Here is a 25,201-nt window from a genome sequence, read left to right as displayed (position 1 = left end):
TCAGATAATTAGGGCGGTGGGATATATATATATATTTTTTTTTTTTTGGGGGGGGGGGGGAATGCTGCGGGAACGGTGACGAAACTGCCGTGGAAAGCCTCGGCGGCCGGGGCCGCTGAGGGGCAATGGCGGCGGCCGGGGCTGAGGGGAGAGAGGGAGGCGGTGGCTGAATCCTGAGGGGCTGAGGGGCCACCGTGCTGATGTCCCCTCACGGGCTGCTGCTGGCTTTGGGGCCCGGGTTGGGGTCGTTAAGATGGAATCGGGGCGCTTGGCTGCCGGGCGGAGGGGAGAGAGGGCGCCTTAGGGGAAGGCAGGCTGGGTTTGTGAGGGGTCCCCTCAGGAGGGCAGGGAGGGGGGTTTGTGCGGGGCCATGTCTGAGGAGGCTCTGCTGGAGGAGGACATTTGGGAGTACAGGTCCGTCAGGAAGCGCAAGCGACAGAGCGCTTCGGAGAGGCCCTCGGCTCCTCTGCGGAAAGTAACCGAGGGCAGAGGCAGGCTGAAGAGGAGAAATGGAAATAAAAGAAAATCGGTGGGGAAAAATGGTGCTGTTCAGGAAAGCGAGCCAACATCACAGCCAAACGAGGATCCAGAGGCGAGTAAAGATGACAGCAGCCTGCTCTCCCAGGAGAGCGCGGGCAGCCAGGCAGAGCGCGGCACACAGAGCGCGAGGCCGGTGCACGACGGGCACTGTCCCAGCTGCCAGATGCCCTTCGCCTTGCTGCGAGTCCAGACGCCTCGGTGGCACGTTGCCGAGTGTTTGGACACCCCAGGAGCCACTGAAAAAGGTAGGAGTAGGGTAAGAGACAAGGTCTTCAGGAAGCAGCATTAAAGCTTTGGTTTTCATACGTGGTTCAAAACGTGAGATGGTAGTTGGTATGATTTTCAGAAAGTTGTTGCTGATCATCTATGACATTTTCTTATCAAATTTTCAGCTCTTCATGAAGAATGTGGAAATCTGATATGAAAATTTCAGAATCTAATCTCAAAATTTTGTGATAGAGATTCGTGATGGTTTAGCAAATCCCACTTTTCACTGGCTTGAAGAAATCGAAGGTGAATATTTACCAGCTTAAAATATTGGAATTCCTTTCAATCATTCAGTCAGTGTTCACCAAAAACCTCCTTCAGCTGAGACTTCTCTACTTGTAACACCGAATTTCCTGAAGTATAAATGCTGTTATCCTATATCCATGTTGGTATGGGTATCAACAATAAATGTGTGATTTGTGCGGTTCTCTGAGGACAGCTGTAATCAGAAATCAGTCTATTAGGTTAATTTGCTTGAAACATTAGCCCCGGGTCAAGTATGCTTTAGAAAATTTATCCAGAATTATACATGAATATTCCTGTATTACAAGGTAACACCGTTTGGTTCACAGTGCTGTTCAAGAGGAATAGAGATGGAACCATTCCCATGACTAGTTCCATGTGAGGAAATACAATGTTTATAAATAACTGCAACTTACCTTTTCATATCTTTTTTACTTTCCTTGAAGTTTCTTCAGAACAGTGAAATCTGAGCCCTTATTCCTGATGTTGGCAGCGGTTTTAACTTGAGGCAGATGTGTTAACACCTGATTTCCACCTCTTCCTCCCATAATTAATGGATGAAAAATACTGATTGATTTGCATCTGTCTTTAAATTCTTAAAAGTTAGGCTACCAAACTCAACAAAAATTGCTTTGGGAACAGCCATGTTGTTTTTTTTTGCTGGCAAATGGATCCTGAATACTTTTAGGACATAAGTAAATACATGACAATTTTCAAATTTAACACATAACCTAGCAAACCATTTTAAATGCAGTTTCAGTTTGATTCAGAACCTAGGCTTGGTTTGTTTTGAAACATGTCTTGGCCTTTTCTGGTGCTGTTACTCTGAGATCATTGCCTGCGCATGACACAATTCAAAACCAGAAGCCATGTAACTACGTTAGCACAGTACTGAAACAGGATGCTGTGCTCTTCTTGTTAGAAGGGTGAATGAATTCAGGCTTAATGCTGTGTTAGTGTCAGCCTTTCAGTTTTAGGTTGGAAACACTCTCATTCTGGCCTCGTCTCTGGAAGATGTGGCAGCTTGAAAATTACTTTTTACTTGTGCCTTCTCTCCTCCAGTAGCTGCATTTATAAGAAACAACTAAGTTGTATGCCATGTGTTTTTTATTTTAACGATTATGCCAATAATATATGCAAACATAGTAACAGAATTTCTCTTTAAACTGTTTTCATAGAGTGTCCTGATGGCTTACTCTGCACTTCTACCATTCCATCCCACTACAAGCGCTATAGTCATTTCCTACTTGCAGCGAGCAGGGCAGGAGAATATCTGGTAAGCTCTTCGGCACACGCTTTGGAGGGGAAGTCCACATGCTCTACTGCTGCAAAGTCTGGTTGTTTCCCAAGTCATTCAGAAGAAATTTCACAGAATGAGAAACAATCCAATAATGTAAAAAACATCCTAAAATATGAGTGTGCATCAACGGTACAGAGCTCACCACAAAAGAAGACTCTAAATATAACCAGTGAAAGTACTTCCTCTTTTGCACATGCTCAAAACTCTCAACAAACGTTTCAGTTCACACAAACCACAGATAATAGTTGTAAATTTGAATTTTATGACTTTGCGTCCTCTCAAGAAAGTGTTACAGGAGAGGATCTGAGTAGTCAAAAAGATACAAATCAGCCAAGTCTACTACAGTCGAAAGTGGACTTCAGTGACTGTGAAATTTCTTACTCTCCACTGAGTACTTGTGAGGAAAGTGAAGAGGAAACTGACGAAGAGGAGAAAAAAGCAAAAATATCACAAAACGAATTATTCAAAGGCCAGAACTTTGAAGATATAGAGTCTGATTCTGTGGAGGTCAAAAAATGCAATGGACTTCTTTTACAGCAGAAGCATCAGTACAAGCATATTGAACAGGGAAATTTTGTATTAAAAAACCAACACTGTGAGGAAGCAAATACATGGAACTGTCAACATTATAGCGGAATAGCTGCTTCTCAGAGTCACGTGAGCAGCAACTTCTGTAATTCAGCATGTGTAGGTAATCAGCATCATCAAGAGGCCCTAGTGACAGACTCCTCTTTTCCTTTTAGTTGTGAATTATTTGAGGAGGAGGTTCAACAGCCAGGATTGATTTCCTCAGCTGCTGATGCAGGTAACGCAGATTTGAAAGGTAGTGGTGCTCGTGCTTTGGATTCTGTGTGCGTGGGTCTTACAGGTACGCCACTGGTGTCAGTCGGGGAAGGTGCTGGCTCTCCTCTGTCACAAAAAAGTAAGGTTAGGAGGGACCCAAGTAACGGTTTAACCGATCCAGGTAAAATGGCTGCTAGTGCAATTGAAAAAGCTGCTCACCAGGAGAGTTCGCAGTCGGTAGTGAAGAAAGAAGAAAAGCTTAATGCAGCTGATGTATGCTTTCCTAGCCCCGTCTCTAAAATGGTGTCATCTCATCCTTTAGCAAGTGTGAATGCCAAATCCAGTTCTGCCAAAGAACTCAAACAAATGGACATTGGTGTTTTCTTTGGGTTAAAACCCAAAGTAAAAGAGGAAAGTAAGAGAGAGGTGTGTTTGAGTGAGGAAAAGCAGACACCAAGTTCAGGAACTCCCAATGGAAAGAGGCCCAGACAGCAAAAAAGGAAAGCTGAGAGAGAGGTGTGTTTGAGCGAGGAAAAGCAGACACCAAATTCAGGAACTCCCAATGGAAAGAGGCCCAGACAGCAAAAAAGGAAAGCTGAGGGATCTGTGGAGGACGTAGAAGGAGCTGAAGAAAGTTCAAATAAAAATGGAGAGCTGGCAGATGTAACTTCTGGTGGCCGCAGAAAGTGGAGAAAAAAATTTAGAGAATTACCTGCTACAGGTGAAGGAGCAAGAAAAAAACAGTGCCCTTTCTACAAGAAAATACCAGGTGAGAGATAATTACTTCTTTCTGTAGTGATTAACCAATTTGGGTTGGTGTATTGTGTTTTTCCCTAATGTAAGCTTGCAGCGTGTTCGCTCCCCATAGTCATTTAGTGTTGCAGTCTGTAACGAATTTTCCTTCTTCCATCCCAGTCAATGAAGTCTAGTTTGAGTGCAGATAACCAGAAGAAAGTGGTGGTAGAACCAGAGTCAGCAGTAGCCTCATCAGTAAAGCACACTGACATAGTCATCTCAGGAAAATGATTTCAGGGACAGACTTTTGCATGTGTTTGACAGAATAAGAAACATGAGGAGTATTTAAAGATTGATACACATTCTTATTTTTTTGGATATATCCCTTATTAATATGTACTTATTTTAATTCCCAAATTTAATCTTCTACGTTATTTCGTTTGCCAGTGAAAATAGGGCAGTCAATAACAATTATTTCCTTACAGTAAGTTAAAAAAAAAAATTCGTTTTGTATATGAAGCTCACAAATAGTAGAAATACGAAGTGCTACAAGTATAAAAGCAAAGAAATTAAAACCAAGCAAAAAAATTAGCTCAGAAAAACAGACAGGAGTCCCTCAGTCTTTTCAAGCTAAATACAGAATAATGCATCAGGAACTTTAAAAAACAAACAAACAAAACTTCACATACTCTCAGTTCTGTTTACCACCAAAGGATTTAGTCTTAATAAGATATCTGAGGAAGCCAAATAGAAATACATCAGTGATTCCGAGTGCCAAGTTGCTGCTTGAGGATTGATCTACAAGTGCGTGTGAGGTTACACCCGTATCTTGGGTTCTGTGGGCTGAGAGCATTTCCCATATGTAATAAATGTGAGAAGCAGAGTTCTGTGCTTACAGTGAAATTCTAAAGTTGCTTTGCTATTATCTATATTATTTGGTGTTCTCAATTTTATTACTATACTTCAAGTGTATTTGACTGTGTTTTATATGTTGCTAATGATACTTATCTATCCCCATGGCCTAATATAACTCAGCCTCCCTGATGTTTCGAGTGTGGTACCTCTCAAACAGGTTTTTGTTTGTTTGTATTGTATTGTTTTGGTTTGGTTTGGTTTCAATTAGCAGACCACTATATTTCTTTGGACTTGCAAACACTTGAGGTTTGATCCTCCAGTGAGTAGAAGTATTTCTAGCCCTACTGGAAGATCTGGGAAATTTGCATAACAGACAGTGAAAAATATTTGAGTGCCACCAAATACAGTTGTTCTGTGCAGTATTTGGTGGTTTTACAAAAGTGTAACCCAATGTGCAAGGACCATCTGTCATACATATACACTTAAAAAATTAGATTTGCAGAGAAGAGAGCTGTCTTTATGCAACACCTTTATGCAAACAATACTGAAAACATGGAATAGCTGCAAGTCGGTCAAGTTTCATCTCAACAAATTTTTTTGAAGACCCTGGATTGCTTACTTGGTAACTAGTAACTTGGTAGCATGTTTTAGGAGGAATATTAACCATAGAGTAATTGAAAAATTACAGTTTGATCACAAAATGCTTTTTTTTTTTTTTTTTTTTAAGCTGTCATTCTCCATTTTATCCTGTGTTAAGATGCTGGTATTAGATTTTAATTCACATGAACTTTCAAAAATAATAGCTGAATGCAGATAGATGTTTTCTGTTTGCTTTGCCATCTGTGTAGGATGGCAGCTGAACAACAGATATATGGAAGGCCTTTGAACATATTTGCACTTGGACGCTTTGCTAAATCTTTGTTTTAATGAGATAAAATCTTTTTTGTGACTGTTGACTCATACAAAACATGCTCATCCTTAAATCGTCCCTAAAACTTTATATAGAGTGTAACTGTTCTCCCTTTTCAATTTGGAAGAAATAAATAAAAGAGAATAACATTAAAAATCTAACTAGAAACTTGTTCTGAACTATGCATGTTTACTGACGAGGTTCTTCTGCCTTTTTCCTTCTGCTGTAGGAACTGGTTTTACAGTTGATGCTTTCCAGTATGGAGAAATTGAAGGCTGCACAGCCTACTTCCTCACTCATTTTCACTCTGATCACTATTGCGGGTTGACAAAAAACTTCATGTTTCCAATCTACTGTAACAAGGTAAGGGCTTTCAAGATTAGTGGATGTTATCCAACTATTTGCAACTCTATTTGCTTCTACAGTGGTGAAAATAAATAGAGGACCAGAAGTTCCATTGTTGGGGCAATTAGGCATGGTGGATATTTATAGGGGAACGTGGGATCCCCTTGCAAGAAAGCTTTGGGGTGACCTCATTGCAGCTTTTCAGTGCTTAAAGGGAGCTTATAAAAAAGATGGAGAGTGACTTTTTCAGTCAGATAATGACAGGACAAGGGGGAATGGTTTTAAGCTAAAAGATGGGAGATGTGAATTAGAGGTTAGGAGCAAATTCTTTGCTCAGAGAGATGTGAGGCACTGGCATGGGCTGCCCAAAGAAGCTGTGGAGGTGCTGGAGGCCAGGTTGGATGGGGCCTTGACCAACCTGATCTAGTGGGTGGCATCCCTGTCCGTGGCAGGGAGGTTGGAACTAGGTCATCTTTAAGGTCCCTTCCAACCCAAACCATTTTGTGATTCTTGACTAGTCAATCTGTAACAGATGTTTGCTGTGTTGTTCCTCCGTGTTGGCCTCCTCTTGGATTCCAACCCATAAAGTGCTGACAGGCTTTCAAAAGTTTATTTGTTTTTTTTTTTTTTAAGACAGCTTTTCTTCAGTTTGCTTTTTGAGAGGTGAAATGCTACTGAAAGGCTTGATCACATGCAGGATCTCATAGTTTCTCTCAAAGCCAGGCTGTCTGGCTTTGAGAGCTTTTGTTTCTAAAATAAACAAAGGCTTTTTTTAGATTCTGTTCCTATTCCACATTAAATCCTTTTCTTGTTACAGATAACTGGCAATCTGGTGAAGAGCAAACTTCGAGTCAAAGAGCAGTATGTCCATGTGCTGCCGATGGACACGGAATGTGTCGTGAATGGCATCAAAGTGGTGTTGCTCGATGCCAACCAGTATGTATCACTCCATTGGTTGGATAGAATATTAAAGATAGCTGTACAGAGGCAGTTTTTATTTCTGTAGTTCTTAGGTTTTAGTGCATCTGAAAAAACAAGGGTAGAAATTCTTCAGATACCTGATGTGACTTAGTAATGTGTATTTTCACTTCACAAGAGCATTAGGCATGTAGAAACCTAAATGTATAGCAAGTAGTTAGCTTTTGGAATAGGTGAGTTGTTTTTTAAAATCAAACATAGGCTTTTTTGATAACTCTACCTTATTTTTATTTTTGCTTGCAATAAGTCCATTAGTGTTAACCACACATAGCTCCTTAATTTTTACACTTCTGAGAGCTTGGGATTTTCCAGTGGTCTGGACACTTCAGTTTTTGTTATCTAGCTGGGAACATCCTAGAACTGGTTATCAGATCTGTTAGGTTTCAGCTGAAGATAGTGAGATCTTCAGCTAAAGAAAAATGTGTTCCTTTGGATCCTGAGAGAGACAAAACCTAGCCAACATTTTTAAAATTGAATGATAAAGAAAACCCTGTTGAAATCTGGAGGGGAAAAAAAATATCTACTGGATTTGGTGATAAAGGGTGAGATCTTTGCCCAGCATTGCACTGTCAGTGTGTGGTAATGCTGGATTTAGGGTTCAGTAGCTGCTGGATTCCAGCCTCGTGCTCTTGCCATTCTGTCTCTTGGTACCTTATTTGGCTATGGGCTCGAAGAGAAGTCCTTTTCCTAAACTATATATTGACACACAGCACTGTGTCACAGCTGGTTCGAATATTACTTATCTTAGGCTTTGTTTATAGTTGGAGAGATAAGATTCCATGAAGTCCTTTGAGAACCCTTTCTGGGAATGAAGGAAGCCTTGTTTCTTATGTAATTTGGACACTTTTCATTTTTCCTGTTTGCCTCCTTGATCCCCTGCCTTCAATTTAAAAGGCATGTAAACCTTAGGTACAAAGTTCAACTTCTTGGAGAGTTTACCAATTCTGTCATTTTAGCTCTGATTCATGCCAGTTTTCCTGGTTTCTGAGATTTCATTTACCCTTTACAGATGATTCATGTCCAAAATAGTCCCAGTCTGGTTTTCCAGTCTGCACTTGCCCTTCAGACAGCTTTGGTGAGGAACTGCAGAAGGCGCAGTGGATGCATTGTGGCCAACACAAGAGTTGTATTTGTAACCACTGAATTCTGGATGTTGGATGATGTTTAAAACCTGCAAATAGAGTTTAAAAGGAAATGCTTCAGTAAGTCCTACAGGAATGAAGATACATCTGAAATAATAATGTTTCCCCCAAATAAGAATGCTGCTGCTTTTTGGTGTGCTGTTTCTTCTTTAAATCAAGTCTAATAGAATCTCAGAAGTTGCAACTGAGGCAGCATCTTTGTTGTACCTAGAAGAAAGAACATCCCAAAAAGGAAATAATGCTTGATTACTTTATTTTTGGTAATTTTTCTTCTTTCTGTCTCAGCTGAGAACTCAAGGCTACTTTGAGGCAATAAGGATAGCTTTAGGATTCCTTATAAAACAAGAATTTCTAGCTAACTTAGTCAGCATAATAGCCGTGATTTTAAAATGCTGTTCTGCATCCTTTCATGACACTGATATACACTGATAAACAGTGGTTTATCTCTTGTCTTAAGGCACTATAACTATATAGAAACTAACATCGTTTGCATGGTGTTTTCTTGTTTTTTTTTTCCTTTCCAGTTGTCCAGGTGCAACAATGATCCTTTTTTGTCTGCCCAGTGGAACTGCTATCCTGCATACAGGAGACTTCAGGGCAGATCCTTCTATGCAGCGCTACCCTGCTTTGCTTGGTCAAAAAGTCCACACCCTTTACCTTGATACCACGTAAGCTGCATTTAACATACATTTTATATATTAATCCTCTTTTCAGTTTAGTAAAACTTTATGTGAACCACATAAATGTAAGTATAAATGACCTTACTGTTTTAACACTTGTTAGCTAGTGTTATACAGACTTCAGAAAAACATCTGATTTTATATATGTCTGCCTTGTTCATCTCCTATGCTGTTACGTGAGAGATTAAAAGTAGGTGTTGGAAAAGATAGTCAAGTATTTGTTGAGATGACCATCTTATTTATACATGGTATTAAGTTCTGGGTTGCAAAATTTGTACATTAAGTGTTTAACTCTAAAAGTAGAAGATTGTGCAACGTTGCTTTTATGAGTATTCAGCTATATTATGAAAGGGGTCGGGGGAAGAGAGAATTCAGAGAGTGAAAGAATACCAAATGGTTGTCACTTATCCAGGTTTTCATTAGACCTTTCTGTGACTCATGTATATAAAATTGTTTTTCTGTATATGATGACTAATGCCCAGCTGCAGTCTTTCATTTCTCTTCCATATGTTTCTGCGAATGAATAATGCTTTATGTTATGGTTTGTGTGCATGAGGAAAAATAGACATAAGGATGTAATTAGTACGTGCTGCAAATATCTAGCTTGAAAGAGCACTTGGTATTTATAGAGGAAAAAAAGCTACAGAATTGAGTGGCAGTGTCAGACAAGTGAATGGTTGTAGGGTTGTAGAGAGAAGACTGATATACTGAGTGTAAATTTTATTCCAATAATTTTATCTGAACACTTCAGTGGTTTCTAATAGATTTTAAGTAGACTGAAGTTATATTTCAGAATAACATCTTTGTCATTACTTTGTGTAAGTGTGCATGCAAGTTGGAGGTCCTTCTTGGTAAATTCAGATTTTTTCCATTTAGTGTAATGAACTGGTGTCTTGTTTCCATGCCCCAGGTACTGTAGTCCTGAATACACTTTCCCTTCTCAACAAGAAGTTATCCAGTTTGCTGTCAATACTGCCTTTGAGACAGTGACTTTAAACCCGCGTACTCTAGTTGTCTGTGGCACTTATTCCATTGGAAAAGAAAAAGTTTTTTTAGGTATGTAAAAAACCTGTAACTGATCAAATAACTAAATGTCTAAATCAGTGTTAATGACTTTTTCTTGAAAAACATAAATGGTCCCTTAGTCTTAATAATCAGATGTTGCATTAAGAAATCAAACAGATTTAATAATCCTACTGCTAGTTCTTTATTTTTCTCATCAGTAAGTTTAAACTTTTTGATAGAAGTATTTTTTTGCCATTTTCACAACCACCACCCCCCACACACATATGAGAATACACATTTGAATACCACATGAATGAACCCGTTCAATTGATTGTGGTGAGAAAAGGGCTAAAGACAACTTAAAAGCATAAATGACATTTTCAGTTTTAATAATTTTATTCTGTCAAGAGAGCATGGGGATGTAGTTATTCTTCAACTTCTATTATTGCTAACAGTTTTTCCTTCCAGGTTTACATTATGCATTTTCATGAATACGTATAGTAATCAGTTTTAATGAATTCTGTTTTAACACAGCATTCCCCAAACCAAAACACATCTTTTCTGTCTTAATGAAAATCTTGTATGCTATGCTTCACTCAGTTACAGTGTTAGAAAACAAAATGATTGCCCAGATGTATACCCTGGAGCAGGCAGCTGTGTACCATTTGTGATTTGAGTATATTTGAAGTCATCAATACAAGAATTTCACACTGAAATTTAGTTTATTTACATTGTTTGTAGCATATTCCAAAAACTAAGTGTTTCTGGCTTATTTGAAATAAATAACAATTCACCCCACTAACATTTTACCAAAGAAATATGACTTAGAACTTATCAAAGTGCTTCTATTCTCCTTCTCTTTCCAGTTGTCATACTAAATAATGGTACTGAAAAATGTTTTTCGTGTTTTTGTTTTTGTTTTTTTTTTTAAACAGCCATTACAGATCTTTCTTCTTAATTTTAGGATATGAAATACCATTCATCTTGTTGAATATGGATTTTTTTTCAATATTAAAAATAATTGTGGTATTGTAGAGTATCCCGAGTTTGAAGGGACCCACAAGGATCATCAGCTCCAACTCCTGGGTCTGCATGAGACCACCCAGAAAATCAGACCCTATGTCTGAGAGTGTTGTCCAAACACTGCTTGACCTCCATCCATCAATCTCAGTGCAATGCCCACTGCCCTGGGGAGCCTGTCCCAGTGCCCGAGCACCCTCTGGGTGCAGACCCTTTCCCTAAACCCCAGCCTGACCCTCCCCTGTCCCAGCTCCATGCCGTTCCCTCGGGTCCTGTCGCTGTCCCCAGAGAGCAGAGCTCAGCGCCTGCCCCTCCGCTCCCCTCGTGAGGGAGCTGCCATGAGGCATCCCCTCAGCCTGCTCTGCTCTGGGCTGGGCAAACCAAGGGACCTCAGCTGCTCTTCACACATCTTGCCCTTTACGCCCTTCTCCATCTCTGTAACCCTCCCTTGGGCACTCTCTTTATGTCCTTTCTATAATGTGGTGCCTAAACCTGCACACACCACTTGCAGTGATAATCCAGTACAGTAACTAGGAATGTCTCCAAAACAAGTAACAAAATACCTCTTACTTTATATTTTTTTCTGTGTGTTTGGTTGTTTACTTTTTTTTTTTTTTTCCCTATTAATCCTAAAGCAATTGCTGAAGTTCTGGGCTCGAAAGCAAGCATGTCCCGTGATAAATACAAAACGCTGCAGTGCTTGGAGTCAGCAGCTGTTAATTCCCTCATCAGTGTGGACTGGGCTGGTACTTTGCTTCACATTCTTCCCATGATGCAAATTACTTTTAAGGTAAGTTCTGAAAATATACTCTGTTAGTTAACTTGCTAGCTAATCTTACTGTTGGTTCCTCCCAGCCAGTGTTGTTTGGTGCTTTTTACCCTCTTGTCAGATCATATTCATTTAGTAGAGTTTTGACATACTGCAATACATTGAAAATGAAATGCAATTAAGCATTAATAAATGTCTCCAAACGTGATGCACGGGAAGTGTAACTTCAGTACAGTGCTTGTACAAGATAAGGTAAGGTTTGTTCAAAGGCTGGCTCTTTGCAGGCCTTTTTGAAGTAGGTTTATGTAATGACTGCAGGATCTATCCTATTAGCAATTAATATATTTTGACATTGAGTCCCTGTTTTGAGCCTGTCTTTTACTTTGTGTGATGTAGGAGAAGACCAGAAGGATTTTCTGGCTGAGACTTCCTCTGTTTTGAGGCAGCCCACGAGAATTTCCGAATTTCAGCCTAGGGTTCTCCATGTTCATCTCTCAGGTCAATTTCCTTGGATTTACAGTCATTCTTTCATCTGTTAAAAGAAAATGCTTTCTGCTCTGGTGCTGAAGAATGTGAATATGGATGCTTGGGGGTACACATGGGAATACAGATATTGGAAAATCAGCGAAAAGCCCTCCATAAACAAATGCACTCAGTAAATTAATTGAAGGACACTTCATACATACACGTGCTTTGGTTTTTCCACATGAAGGAATCTTCCTTTTATTTGTAGCAAAAGCAAGTAAAGCAGATTTTGTTTAAGACATTATTTCTTCTTAGATGACTTTAAATACACATTTCAGTCAAGAGATTTGAGACAGTAGGATTTTCTTGTTGAAAGTTTTTGTGGGGATTTCTTAGTTAGGAAAGGTGACAAATCCCTGGGGGGAAAAGGGGTTTCTAAGTAGACCACAAAATACAGAATGACAATAAGGCAAAGCAGCAGGCTCTACTTTAAAGGCAACCTGAAAGACAGAGAAACAGTGGTCACTTAGGCCTTACAAACTTGGATTTATTTTTCTGCTTTAGTGCAGGCCTGCTGTGCCATCCCAAGCAAATTCTTCAGAGCAAGATGGTATTTAGCTGCAGACCCAGTCAAGGTCAGAGTTGACCTAAAAAGGAGAAAAGGAGATGGTGTGATTTGGACAGGAGCTCCAGGAAAAAGAACTTAGTGTTTCAGTATTCTAAGTTCTATAATCTTTTTGGTGGTGAGACAGGAAATGAGTGATGGGAATATACATGGATATTTTTTTAACGTGTTGTCTTAATAAATAGTGCTATATGTTAGTTTCTTCTGCAGCTTTTTGGCTTGTTACACAATTCTGCTGCTGCATCCCAGTGTGTGCGGCATACTCACATAGTTGGACTTTTTTGGGCAGAGGGCGTGATTATACCACAAGGATGTCTTATGCAGCGTTACTTCTCAGGGTGAGGCAGTTGTATCGTGTGCAGGGGCTTATCTCTGAGTGGGGATTCTGGACAAATCGGCAGCGTGCCAGAAGCGATGCCTGGACCCTGCAAAGGGCCGGGAAGGGCTAAAGGCACAGAGGTTCAGAGGACAGAGATGGGGGGCCTGGGGTACCAGCTACGGTCCTCTGCACTGGGACTTTCGCTTCATTTGTGAAGTTGTTTGAATTTGGTCTCACCCTCTTGTTAATAAGTTTGTGTTCATGTGAAGAAGGCAGCCGAGTGGTCTTCCAGAGGCTAAGCTGATGAGGCCGGTAACTAGGTGTGAATGCCCTGGTGAAATGTAGTATCAATAAAATGTGAGAATGATAAGTGCTTAAAGATGAGTTCCCATCGCCTTTCATCTTATTTCTGTTCCAGTAGCATCAGTAAACATGAACTCAGTATTTTAAGGATAAATTAGCTGATCAAGTACTGCTGATTTCAGCAACACTAGATAACAGCCTGTCATGGCGATTGAAGGAGGCTGATTTAGCAGTAAAATGTATTTTCCATTTTAAAAGGATGAAGGTTTAGGATAGTGTTGGCCAAAGAAATAAAAGAAGAGATTGGAATGTGTATTTAAAGTGAATGTGTTATGAGCAAACACTGTAGTCATTTGTTTTGTGGAAAGAGGCTGTCTTTTCTACAGTGCTTGTGTGTTTCTCTTGAAACAAAAACAACATTTTATAAGGCAAAAGTTGGGACTTCTGCCACTTGAATATAGAGTGGAAGATTTCCAGAGGACTGGGGTCTTCAGGTCCATGCACCTCCTTCACGTTGCTTGGCTCCGTAATGTCATTCACTGAAAATTGAGGGGAGATGTTGAGAAGTATCTGTGATTGAAATGCACAAATTGTTTTTGATGGGATTGAAATTGCATCCTTAGTGTGAATGTAGCACACTTGATTTATAACAAAAATTGAGAACAAATTAGCACTGGTTACTATCATAATCGTTGTGTTTGAAGTACTGGATCTCAGTCAGGCAAGGGGAGGCAATACAGTTTTTGTGAATTGTTGCCTTAAGCCCTGTCAGTCTTCTTAAATGAAGTGTGAAGAAGCAGGCTGCTGCAGTTGTATTTGTAATCTAGTGAAGATTGGACTTCTGCAGTGCATTAAGAGCCGTGGAGGCTGGCCCTGATTCCTGCTGCAAGCGTGTTGTAGTAGGGTTTTTTGTAAGTCTTTCACGTGCCCAGATTGATGGGTTCTGTGTGTTGCTACTGGGCATGGTACTGAAGGTGCTGCTAAATGCAGCAGTGTCGCAGGCAGCTTTCCACTTCCCTCTGTAATGATTTTCAAGTGTCTGGCAGGGTGGTTAGTGGTTAGCGTTCTGTCACAGCCTCCCCATCTCCACCCCCCTCCCCTTTTTTATTCAGCAGTGTTTCTTTTTTGTATTCCTCTTCCTGCTGCTGCTGTGAAGTTTATGATTTTGAGTTCTAAAATCTCGTAAGTCTTTCAAATGAAGAATATGCCTTTAAGGTTTTATACAGGACACATGAAATTGATTTTCTGCTTTTGGTTTGAAATAATACTGACTTCACTTTATCCAGGAATAGGATTGTACATTCCTTATACTTCTCTCTCATCTTGTTCCTGATCCTAGCTTAAACAACATCGAAGGCTAACTTAGCCAACTTGGAAACTATTTAAATTTCAATTTATTTTATTTTATTTTTTTCTTAAGAGTGAAGAGATGAGAGCTAGTTTCCTTCCTACCATGACTGTAGACATGATAAAGCACAGTTAGTTGTCAGAGCAATACTCTACTTGTGCACTGGCTTGCTGTAATTTTTTGGGTAGTTTACTTAATCTTTGAGTGCTTCTGGAAACAAACAGATAGCAAGATGTCAGTGGTACTTTAAATTAACCAGATGATTTTGCACTGAAGCTGGCTTTTACTTTCTTTTATCAGAACTCAGCTGCAAGAGTGCTGACCTCCAGCTGAGCGAAGGAAATGAATAGCTTGGGGGCAAGATATACAAGATGTAATTATGCCTCATGTGTTCTGATTTGTAATGCGTAGCTATTAATATGCGCTTATTCAGATGAAGCAGTTGAGATCCTAACGTACAAGGTGTTCTGCAAATTTAAATATTTATCATTATTAATTTGAAGGCAGGTGGTATTTAAAAGAAAAAAGTTCTTATTCATGAAAAAATAAAATTTAGTCTGAGGTGTCTCCGTCATAAAATCTCCAATATTTAGACTAAAGAGGCGTTTAATGGGACTCGGTATGTGCTATATTCTTTTAACAGGGCTTGCAAGACCACTTAAATAAGTTTTCTGAGAATTTTGATCAAGTTCTGGCTTTCAAACCTACTGGATGGACCTACTCTGATTCATGCCTTTCTCTGCTGGATATCAAGCCTCAGACGAGAGGAAGGATCACCATTTATGGTATAAGTGTGGTAACGATTCAGTGCATCTGGTTGTGTGAATGATTTTCTTATTTTTTGTTCTGGAAACTCCAACTGTTCTTTGTAACTAATGTTTTCTTCTGATAAATTGTTGAGAAACTGAACAGATGGATCTCTCCAGGAGAAGAGTAATTGAGGACACTGTAAATGTAGATTTTTATGTACATTTTGCTCATGTCCTCCTCTTGCAAACAAAGGTTCTTATATGGTATTGCAGAAACTTCAAGGATGAAATCTTGGTCCTAGTGATGCTGGTGGCAGTGCAGTTCCAGAGCCAAGATTATTTCATCCCATACCATACCTCACTCCTACAGTGGGGAGACTGGGGATCTTCTTCTCCTTCTCATTTCTTATCAGTGGATGGAGTTGAATCTCTTAAAAACTTTAACGTTCATTTAATTGAATGTTAGATACAGCTCATTTTGCACAGGTGATTGATTTGGTAACATAATGCAAGGTAACTTTACCAGAAATTAAATCTGGATTTTCCTTTTACCTTAGCTATAAGATTTAGATCTCCAGTTTGATTTTGTATTTTATTTTATTTTTTTAATAATTCAATTTTTTCTGAGCTGAAAGTTTGCAAGAGTATTTTGGCAAGAAGTTAAGTGGACTGACAGATCTCTCTGATTTGCTTTATTTCAGGTATTCCTTATAGTGAACACAGCAGTTACCTGGAAATGAAGCATTTTGTTCAATGGTTGAAGCCACAGAAAATCATCCCCACTGTAAATGTTGGTGACTGGAGAGCCAGAAGCTTGATGGAAAAGCATTTTAGAGACTGGATGACTGAGGGCAGTGGACATAAATAACTATAAAGAACATATATGTACATCTCAAAAGAGGTAGGCTGAAGGGGAAACAGAGTTCCTGTGAAATGGTGTTTAACTTCTCCTTTTTCCTTGGAGCTCTGTTTGGGAAGCACTATGCTGCCATTCTTTAGAGAGGGATGGATTTGGAGTGGGGGGGAAAGAGCACCTTGTTTTCTGATGAAATATTAAGTTATGGGAAAATGAATTAGTAACTTGTTTGCAAATGCATGTTTCAGGTTATTCAAATTAACTTCTTTTTCCCATTCTTTTCCTCAGATTATGGAGATGCCTACATGTACGATGCTGGGAGTGAAACCACCTCCAGGTTCATAATTTTGGAAAATAATTTATTGTAATAAATACATACTTAGAAGAATGAATTTTATAAAAGATATTGCTACCTACATTCTACTCAAGACTTTCTATGTTTTTGCTTTTTTAAATAAAGAACCTCCATGAAGCCTGTGTGTTCTTTCTAAGAGCAAAGTACGTTTCTTTTCAGTACTGTAGTTGCTAATCTGAGAAAACCCTTTAATGCTTTCCATAAATGTTCCATATATGTTGCTTGTGTTGCCCTTGTAGTGCAAACTCTCAACACGTGGTCAAAGCACAGAAGTGCTTCCTCTTCCTGTAGTACAGAGCTTCTGGGTTTGCAGGGTTGTATGTACAGGTTTGTCACTTGAATTCTGGAAAAACAAGAAAGGCAAATAGCAGTGCTGCCAACAGAAAACTGAGTTTCACTTTGCGTTTTCCTCCTGATTCCTGACAGGTTCTTGGTGCTGCTTTTTCTGTATCTACTTAGTATTTTTTATACTGAAGTTGCATGCAGGCACACTAGTATAATTTAAAGCACTAATATAAAAATAATGCCAAAGTTTCAGGACTTAAGAATTTGGATGATGCATAAAGAACTATCCTTCAACTCCCTGGAATGGCTAATCTGGAATTTTCAATGCCTTTTTTTTTGTCAGGAAAATGTTTATTTAATGATCAGTGTAAGTATAAACAGATCCGTGTCTTTGAATGATGAGCTCTGTACTGTGATATCACTTTTTATCTTCTCGGAGAAATAACCATGCAAGACTGACAGAAAAACATTTTTACACTGATTCACAGTTCTGTCAGTACGTTCACTGAAATACGACATTGTTAAATGGTTCTGCTTAAATAAGGCAGTTAAAGGCATCTGAAGTTTTTATCCTACATAACGCATTATGCTTGCTCCCCTTATCACAAGAACCATTCACTGTCTTGGATTTGGCATACCCATTTCTACAATTCCACTCCCTCTTGGAGTAGGTGTGTTAAAAAATTATCTGTTAAAAATCTTGCAGCTACTGAGCCTGAATTACTGTCTTATGTGTACAAGTAGGAGCAAATTTGAAGGTACAGCTTGGCAGGTGAATGCTTATAACAGTTCAATCATTTAGGAATTGTTCATGGCTTGGGGCTCCTGTATCTTCTTCTTGACTTGTTTTGCACAAAGTATGAGGTGCTGGAGTAATCACGCTGAGGTCAAAATGGTAATTGCGTCTCTGACATCTTCTTGCTTCCATAATTGCATTTTCAGGAATGAATATCCCTACAGAGAATGAGTGTGTGCGTGGGCTCTGCCCATGCTGGTGCGGTTGCAGGTTTGCAGCTCAATTAGTGAGCCTTTATGCAAATAGTAGCAGGGAACCAAAATAAACCGGCTTTCACTGCAGATGGTAGGTGCGAGACACCTGTTGCCTCACGGTGGCTCTACCTCATGCTATCAGATTCTACGCTGTTATCTAGAGTAAAGGGTTGTGTGGGTGTGTTATTTTTTTGGGGGGGGGAGGGAGAAGCAGGGGGACTAAAGCAAACTTATTTCTGGAACTAACCACAAAAATATGTCTTGGAAGACGCTGACATCGACATCTACGAGATTGACTCAGTTAATATTGTTCTGATTTGGAACAGATGCTGATAGGCTCACAAAGCAAAAGCAGAAGAGGAATGGCTTTTGTACCAGATTCCTTTTTAGTCTGTATGTACTGGAGTCTGTTTTCAGTTGTCTGCTCTGCTGTAGGTATTGGTGCATCAGCCCTCTGATTGCTTTCATTCCTCCTTCTTTCTGGTTTGCATTTGTACTTCTACCAGCTGTTTTTCGAGGGTAGCCTTGAATTCTGCAGCATTTCATCCTCCTTCATGTTAGGCGTGCTCCATGTTACCATTTACTTGGCCTCCTTCATATGGAAAAAAGAAGTCTTCTCAGAATCCAAACTCAGGAAAGAAAGTGTGGTTTTTATTCTCCATATTGTAAAGGAAGAATATTAATAACAGGATTAGATTTCTTAGATTGCCAAGAAGAGTAGAACAACAGATGTGGAAAACCATTTAATTAAACAAGATTTTTGTGGGAAGATTTATTGCAGGGCCTTTTCTCTTTTCTTTCCTAGATTGTTCCTTGGGAATGCTCTCTGATCGCAGCTGATGAAGTCCTGTAGGGGGCACAGATCTATGATAAACCTTATTTCAGAGTTGGTGCTCAAGTGTAATTAAGTAGGACATGGGAAGTAGCTCCACTTTTCCTAATGATGAAGAAAATGTTTCCTGTCTTTTGGTAACGTTGACATTAGGGATATATGATTGGAGTGAAAAAAATATATATTATTTTGGTTACAAGTGTTCACTCTAACTGAGGATACCACTTTTTCAAAGTCAATAGGCTGGAGGTTATTTGGGCTTTGTTACAGCAAGACTTGACCCGAGTCCCCCGTGCAGGGGGTAGATGAGGCAGGCTCTGTACTTACCTCCACATCAAATGAGTGTCACATGTCAAATAACAGATTTTTCTAAAGTAAGATGGGCTTCTGAACACCCTGGATCTTCTTCTAATTTATTAAGTGCTGACAGACTTGGGGCAGAAGGCAAAGCAGGCAAAAGGGCAGCTGTAACCTCCTCAATCAGTGCCCACTCTAAAGAATCACTTTGTATTTCCCATCAGGACTCCCTGCTCTGATTACATATCACCCCAATAGGCAGATAAATGAGCTAAAAGCAACGCTGTTTGAAAAGGGCAGCAGGAGGGGAAAGGGGAGAGGAGGAGAGCAACGTGCTCAATGAGCTGAGTCAGGCAGTGGGGCTCAGATGGGCTGTGAGAAGCAAATATCACAGAGGAGGGCTGGGTGCTTTCCACGCACACCTTGCTGCCCATGGGCACGCTGCCTGCAGGCTTCCACACTTCAAAGGGGAGCCACCACCACCTACCTGTGTGAAGCCAAGAAGTCCCAAGGGCCCAGAGGAGGATTCCTCCAGCTGGTTTGTCTGCTCCGAGATCACCAGGGAACAGAAGCAGAGAAATGCTGAGGTTTGTATGTGAACAGGAGCTCATTGCATAAGTGAGCTTGGGACCAACTCACTGCATTCAGCACAGAGCGTGAGATGCTGGTAGGTTGAGAATGAGACCCTAAATCTCTGGCCAGCACAGCCACTGCGGGCTTGTGCTTGCTTTCAGGCAGAGGGGTGCTGCACAGGTGGACCAGTTCTGCTGCAGAAGCCTGGGAAGCCTTGTGTGGAGCTGCAGCCTGCAAAAGCAGAGCCCGCACTGCCTGGGTGCCTTTCCTGGTTCCACTTTCCCTGAACCCTTACCCACTGTTGTACAGTGGCACCTCGTTATCGAATCTCCAGCAAATACTTTGGCAGGGAAGGGTCTTTTCCACTCGGTCACATTTACATGTGCCATGGTATCTCCGGGCAGATAGCATCCTGTTTGTGCCAGTTTCCAGCAAGTGCTTATATAAAACAGTTTTTAAAAACCCTAAGTTTTCCCATTTTGCATTTGAATTTAACTTTATTCACCTTTCCTTCTGTACGCTGTATTGGTTGCTATGGATAGAAGTGGAGAAGGTGCACCATTTCAGGTGATAAAAGAGAAAAAAATACAAGTAGTGCATGTGAGGACAAGGTGACACGAGGACACAAATGCAAACAGGGTGACATCGGAGCTGAGTTCAGCAAGATCAGGGCTGGCGATGAGGTTCTGCTCGTGCTGCCTCCCGCCCCTCCTGGCTGCCCACCAGCCTTCGTGCAGGGAGACGCTGCTTTTGGTGAACCGTGTTGCGAGAAGCAAAACTTGTATTTTCTGGTTGGATCTGCTAACCAGGGAGCTGCACCTGAAATCCAGTCCTCTGTGCTGCTTCCCAGGCCGAGGGAGTGAGCTCTGGGGCACAACAAGAACATGGTTTGCCTCTAGCTCCTTCATGGTCACTCATGCAAGAGGTAGCGCCTCCCAGCAGGGCCCATGAGGCAGTGACTGACAGCCTGGGGAGGCTGAAATGAGGCCCTGAGTGGTGGGCAGGGACACTGGGGGCTGCTGGGGCCTCTGGAGAGACAAACGTCTCCAGCAGGGTGTAAATGTGCCTGGGTTTCTGCCGTGTAACAGTGAGCCCTCCGATTTTGACAGCAGAGACAAGAGGAGAGGGGTGAGGGTGGTACGGCAGTGGGGCACTGCCTGATGGCTCGTTAGGCAACGGCTAACTACCAAACTGCCCAAACAGAGGGACAGGGTGGGGGAACATGCCACGGCCTGATTTATATCCCTTCTGTCAAATGCCACCTGCATGGAGCTGTCGGTGATCCACTCACTCGTGAGTGAAACCAAAAGGTCCATGAAAGAGCCCAGTGAACCATCAGGCACAGCACGCTCACAAAACATCTTGCCCACCAAGCAACCAAAATCAAGTCATTTCCTTTCTGTTGACAACCCATTTATTTCTTCCTTTTTTCTCCCTCTCCTTTTTAACCCCTTGAGGAGTACTGGTTGCGTTTTCAGATGCTAGTGTGCAAGGCAGAGTGCAAGCCAGCAGCAGATACCACATAGAGAAGGAGCTCAGAGCACCACAGAAAGTTCAGGAAAGGCAGCGAAGGGATCTGGGTGTACCTGGAGCAAACAGGGCAGTGGTGAAGCTTGCCAGAGCAGCCGTGAAATGTGATGCCTAATCAACTGGGGAAATTTCAGGGATTTCACAGTGACAGAACTGAATGGTCAGTGACTTACTTTCCAGTCAATGCCAACAGACGTGGAGGCTCTCATTTCCTGGTTTGGTGCTTTCCAGTGCCCTCCGGGGATGTTTACTCAACGAAGCAGCCTGATTCCTATGCCCCCTGGGGACAGAAAATGCTTTACCTTTGGCTGCTATAAACTTGGCTGCAGCCCCAAGCTGCTGTTTAGGAAGCTTGGGAATGAGCACGAGGAGGTAAAGGCGCGCAGGAGCCGGCCAGGCAGGATGGCCACTCACTGAGATGAGGCTCAGATCATGCCCTCAGGTACACCTCCATCTGCTGTTTTTCTTTTCTTATTCTTTACAGATGTTACAATAGCTCCTCAGACCTGGGACAAAGCAGTTCCATGCCAGAAGCCCAGACACCGCGACCTACCAGAGGTGCACGTGCAGGAGACTTGCTCCAGCAGAAGCACACCATGGGCGGGGGACACTGCTTACTGGCCCAGGGATGAAGAGGAGATGCACTTCAGGGGCCTGGGGTGGTTGGTGTCCCAAACCTGCAAGGGGTCCTGCGAGCAGCCAGACCACTGAAGTGGCACTCAGGAGTTATCCCAGAGGTTCCTGGCCAGCTGGATGCCCAGTAGCCCCTGGACAAGACAATTGCTTTTTGACTCTGTTCTGCAGGGGTACGCCGTGTTACATTATCCTCCTGTCTTCTTGCTGCAGTGCCAGAATCTCTCCGCACTCTTCCTAGCCTCTTGATCTCCAGCATCAGCAGGACTTAAACAAGACAAGTACAAATGGATGGAAACTCTCAGGGTGCCAGGAGCTGTTGAATTTAGCAATGCTTCATCAGGCTGCCAGAGAGACCGGACACGTATTTACTGTGAGTTACTTTGATGCTTCAGCTGGCCTTGAAGAGCCGGAACTGCTGCTTGTCTGATGCTAGGGAATAACCTTAAACTGTTTTTGGTGTTTTGTATTTTTGTTCTTTTTTTTTTTTTTTTTTTTCAAATCACCAAATACAACAAAAATGTATTTACAGCAGAGCACTCCACTTTTACTGCCTTTGACTCAATTTTCTCCTACCCCTGTCCCTCTTTCTGTTTATAGTTACTCCTCATGACTCAGTTTTCCTTCCTCCATCTGCGTTCTCCCCCCAGCTACCCTTCCACTGCTGGGAATTTCTTAGAAATGTTACACTACCAGCATTCACCTTTGTTCTCAGAAAAAGGAGCACAAGAACATTGGCTTGGAAGCAGAATGACATCTCTGAGGAATGACACAGGCTTTGGACATCAAATAAAACTGAAGAGGGGCAAATCTGAGGGGAGAAGGCCCACAGGGCATCTAATCAGTCCAAGGGCATTTAGCATGTAAATGAGGTTGTTTTGGCAAAATATGCCCTGGTGAGGAATATGCCACTGATTAGTAGGGGCTGCAGAAGAGCAAGTGCTTAAAAATATGGGCTCCTCTTGGGTGCAAAAGCTGTGCCACCTTCACAGCTGGCAGTGGTGGTATCCTTCTAACAGCCCTTGGAGGGAAACAAATCATGATTTTGTGCTGGCTTTTGTAGACACTCACAGGAAGCAGGAACAGATATCATGGGAAAGCTTGCAGAGACAGCAGGAAAAAAAATGGATGTAGCTCTCCTGAAATCCACAGCCACGGCGGTGGTGCTCAGCTGGGCTTCAGGAGGATGTTCTGTGGTGTTTCAATGTCCTCTCAGCCTTGCAAAGCCCACAGCTTCCCTCCTCTGTGCTGCAGCTGGGAGTTTCAGGTCAGGTTCCCCAGCCAGGACTATTTGCACAGTCGCTTTGCTTTGCTGGCCGTCAGGGGTCTGCACAGACCGCCTCAGCAGCACAGGCACGGCGGGACGGGTGCTTCACAGAGCGCTGGAGCTGCACGCCGCACGGATTTGGGAAGCTCAAGTGCCCAGAAATCCTGGGCAAATGTACAAGATCCTTGCAGTCTGCCAGAACAACATTTCCAGGTGGAGAAGGACATGTCTGAGAAATGCGAACATGTGACGGACTCTTCCAAATGGGTTTCATGGCATACCACTCATAATTCAGTGCTTTTCGCAGAAACACAAAGGCAGACAAGGCACATGTCCTAGCTCTTTCAAGCTTTTTTTTTTTTTTTCCCTTTCTCATTTTTCTTCGGGGATTACAAGAGGTGGAGGTTTAGATTGATTTGTTTTTCTTTTCTGGAGCAAGTGTTTGGGGATTTCACTTTTCAGAGGAACTTCTGCTATGTGGAGAAAGGTCAGAATTTGTGTGTGTGTGTTGTTTTTCCAGTTCCCAGGGCCGCTGGAGACAGGCCTACACTGAGCTGTGGTGGCTCCAGAAAGATGCTGCCTAGAGCAGAGCTCCAGCAGAGGAGGGCTCCCAGGAAGGACATTTTCCTCCTCCCACTAACTGAACAATGTATACTTACAGCGACACTACTGGAAGAGACGGCAGCATCCCTAGTGCTCACGGCAGTGGCTGCTTCAGATTTTCGGGTAGATTTGATTAGAAAACTGTGTAGTTACCATACAGCACTGCCTAGGATTATGTTTGCTTAAAACTATGTTGGGCATAGTTTCCAACGTGCTGGTTGTTGGCACAGTCTGTGAGGACAGCCTCTGTCGCTGCCAGCCCCAAAGCTGGAGCATGCGGGCAGGTGGCTGTCCTGTGAGCTGGGGGTCACTTGCTGGACTGCGCCCTTTTCTTCCTTAACCTGCTTTGTGGACAGCATTTTGAAATGAAACGGGGTAAGGAACCAAACCAAGAAGGAGACTCTGGGGAACTTTGTGGGTGCAAGCTCTGCTCTGATGCAGATGTTTTGCTTGCTTTGGTTGAAGCTTTGGTTGACTGGGCTCTTCAGGGGAGAGACCACTGGGCTGGGAGCCTGGTTGTTGTAAAAATCAGTTTTTACTATGATGATAATAACAGACATGGCATTTTAAAACATGACGTTGCCACTGATAGCCATGGTCTTAGTGCTCCCACTGACTGCTGAACTTCACTCTCCACTGCTGGGTTACAAAAGAAACCAACTCTCAGGCACAGACCTGGACTCAGGTACCCGGTGTGGAAAATCCAACACGGCCAGGCACTTGCTGCTGTACATCCAGTCCTGCTGCCACCACAGTGGCTTTGCACCTGCTTTGCACCTGATCTAATATCAGGGAGGAGAGGCTGAGACTCTGTCAGGCACATTGCTGCTGGCTGCTGAGCATTCTCCCTGCTGAGCATCTTCAGTGCTGCGGGGCACAGAGACACAATTTCTCTTCAGGTGCTTTTGCTGAATGTAAGATTTGCATCAACCTTGGCTGGCCTCTTGCTTTCTTCAAATGATGCAATAAATTAGAAAGTGATAAGGGACCAAAGGGAACGTTTGAAATTCCAGTGGCATTTCTAGGAACAGCCCGAGACGCTCCAAGTTCCTCGTGGCGACCTGCTGGCCAGCCTGCGGGAGGGAAGGGGCTGGCTGCGAAGAGACACTTCTGTGGGAGGGCTGATCGTCCCTGGGAAGCACACCAAGAAAGCCCTCAGCGCATCTCAGATTACGTTGTCAGTTCCCCTGACCTGAAGGTCCTGTGGTTAAAGCTTTCTGCTGAGGATTCGGTGCCCCCGCTCTGACCCAAGGAGCCCCGGCAATGAAGTACCCTTATAAATATTAGCGTACCCCTTAACGGGACATGAAATACGAACTACCTAATGTGTCTGATTGAGAAGATTTCTGTTTGCGTGGTGCAGCTCTCCATAAGCAGCACACAACCAGGGTGAGCTCCCTGTGGGGAAGCAGGAGCATCGCCACATGTTCGCTCATGTCTGTGCTGTCTCATGTTCCTGTAGGGCACCAAGGGCGGCTTCTCCCTCAGCACTGATGGGCACATCAGCACCTCCAGAGGTGCTGATACAGGTAAGTACATGTATGTAAGAGATTGCATGATACAAATGTGTGTGAAATCACGTTTTGAATTTTACTGTGG

At 42.3% G+C, this 25,201-nt stretch overlaps 1 protein-coding gene across 3 annotated transcripts; it reads left to right on the top strand.

Moving 5' to 3' along the window:
- Positions 1-109: 109 nt before the first annotated feature.
- Positions 110-16,709, top strand: DCLRE1A (DNA cross-link repair 1A). Of its 3 annotated transcripts, none has more exons than XM_084525837.1 (10): positions 110-785; positions 2,229-3,155; positions 5,863-5,996; positions 6,796-6,914; positions 8,623-8,766; positions 9,689-9,834; positions 11,439-11,593; positions 15,276-15,417; positions 16,083-16,282; positions 16,526-16,709. In XM_084525837.1, the coding sequence occupies exons 1-9, from the start codon at positions 371-373 to the stop codon at positions 16,247-16,249; spliced, it is 2,349 nt and encodes a 782-aa protein (XP_084381963.1). In that variant the 5' UTR covers positions 110-370; the 3' UTR covers positions 16,250-16,282; positions 16,526-16,709. The 3 variants fall into 3 exon arrangements, with proteins under 3 accessions (XP_084381963.1, XP_084381961.1, XP_084381962.1); XM_084525835.1 differs by having other exon boundaries at positions 2,229-3,902; XM_084525836.1 differs by lacking the exons at positions 15,276-15,417; positions 16,083-16,282; positions 16,526-16,709 and adding an exon at positions 11,969-15,258 and having other exon boundaries at positions 2,229-3,902.
- Positions 16,710-25,201: the final 8,492 nt, after the last annotated feature.

This window comes from Aythya ferina (assembly GCF_964211825.1).
Source record: "Aythya ferina genome assembly, chromosome: 7".
Lineage (NCBI taxonomy): Eukaryota > Metazoa > Chordata > Aves > Anseriformes > Anatidae > Aythya > Aythya ferina.
This window is presented reverse-complemented; position numbering and strand designations above follow the sequence as displayed.

What these genes read in the sequence shown, in the direction of transcription:
- DCLRE1A (XM_084525835.1), top strand. Translation starts at nt 371, where the DNA reads ATGTCTGAGGAGGCTCTGCTGGAGGAGGACATTTGGGAGTACAGGTCC. An exon ending in GTGTTGCTCGATGCCAACCA is followed by an intron (nt 6,915 to 8,622) that starts GTATGTATCACT and finishes TTTCCTTTCCAG; the next exon opens with TTGTCCAGGTGCAACAATGA. An exon ending in TGATGCAAATTACTTTTAAG is followed by an intron (nt 11,594 to 15,275) that starts GTAAGTTCTGAA and finishes TTCTTTTAACAG; the next exon opens with GGCTTGCAAGACCACTTAAA.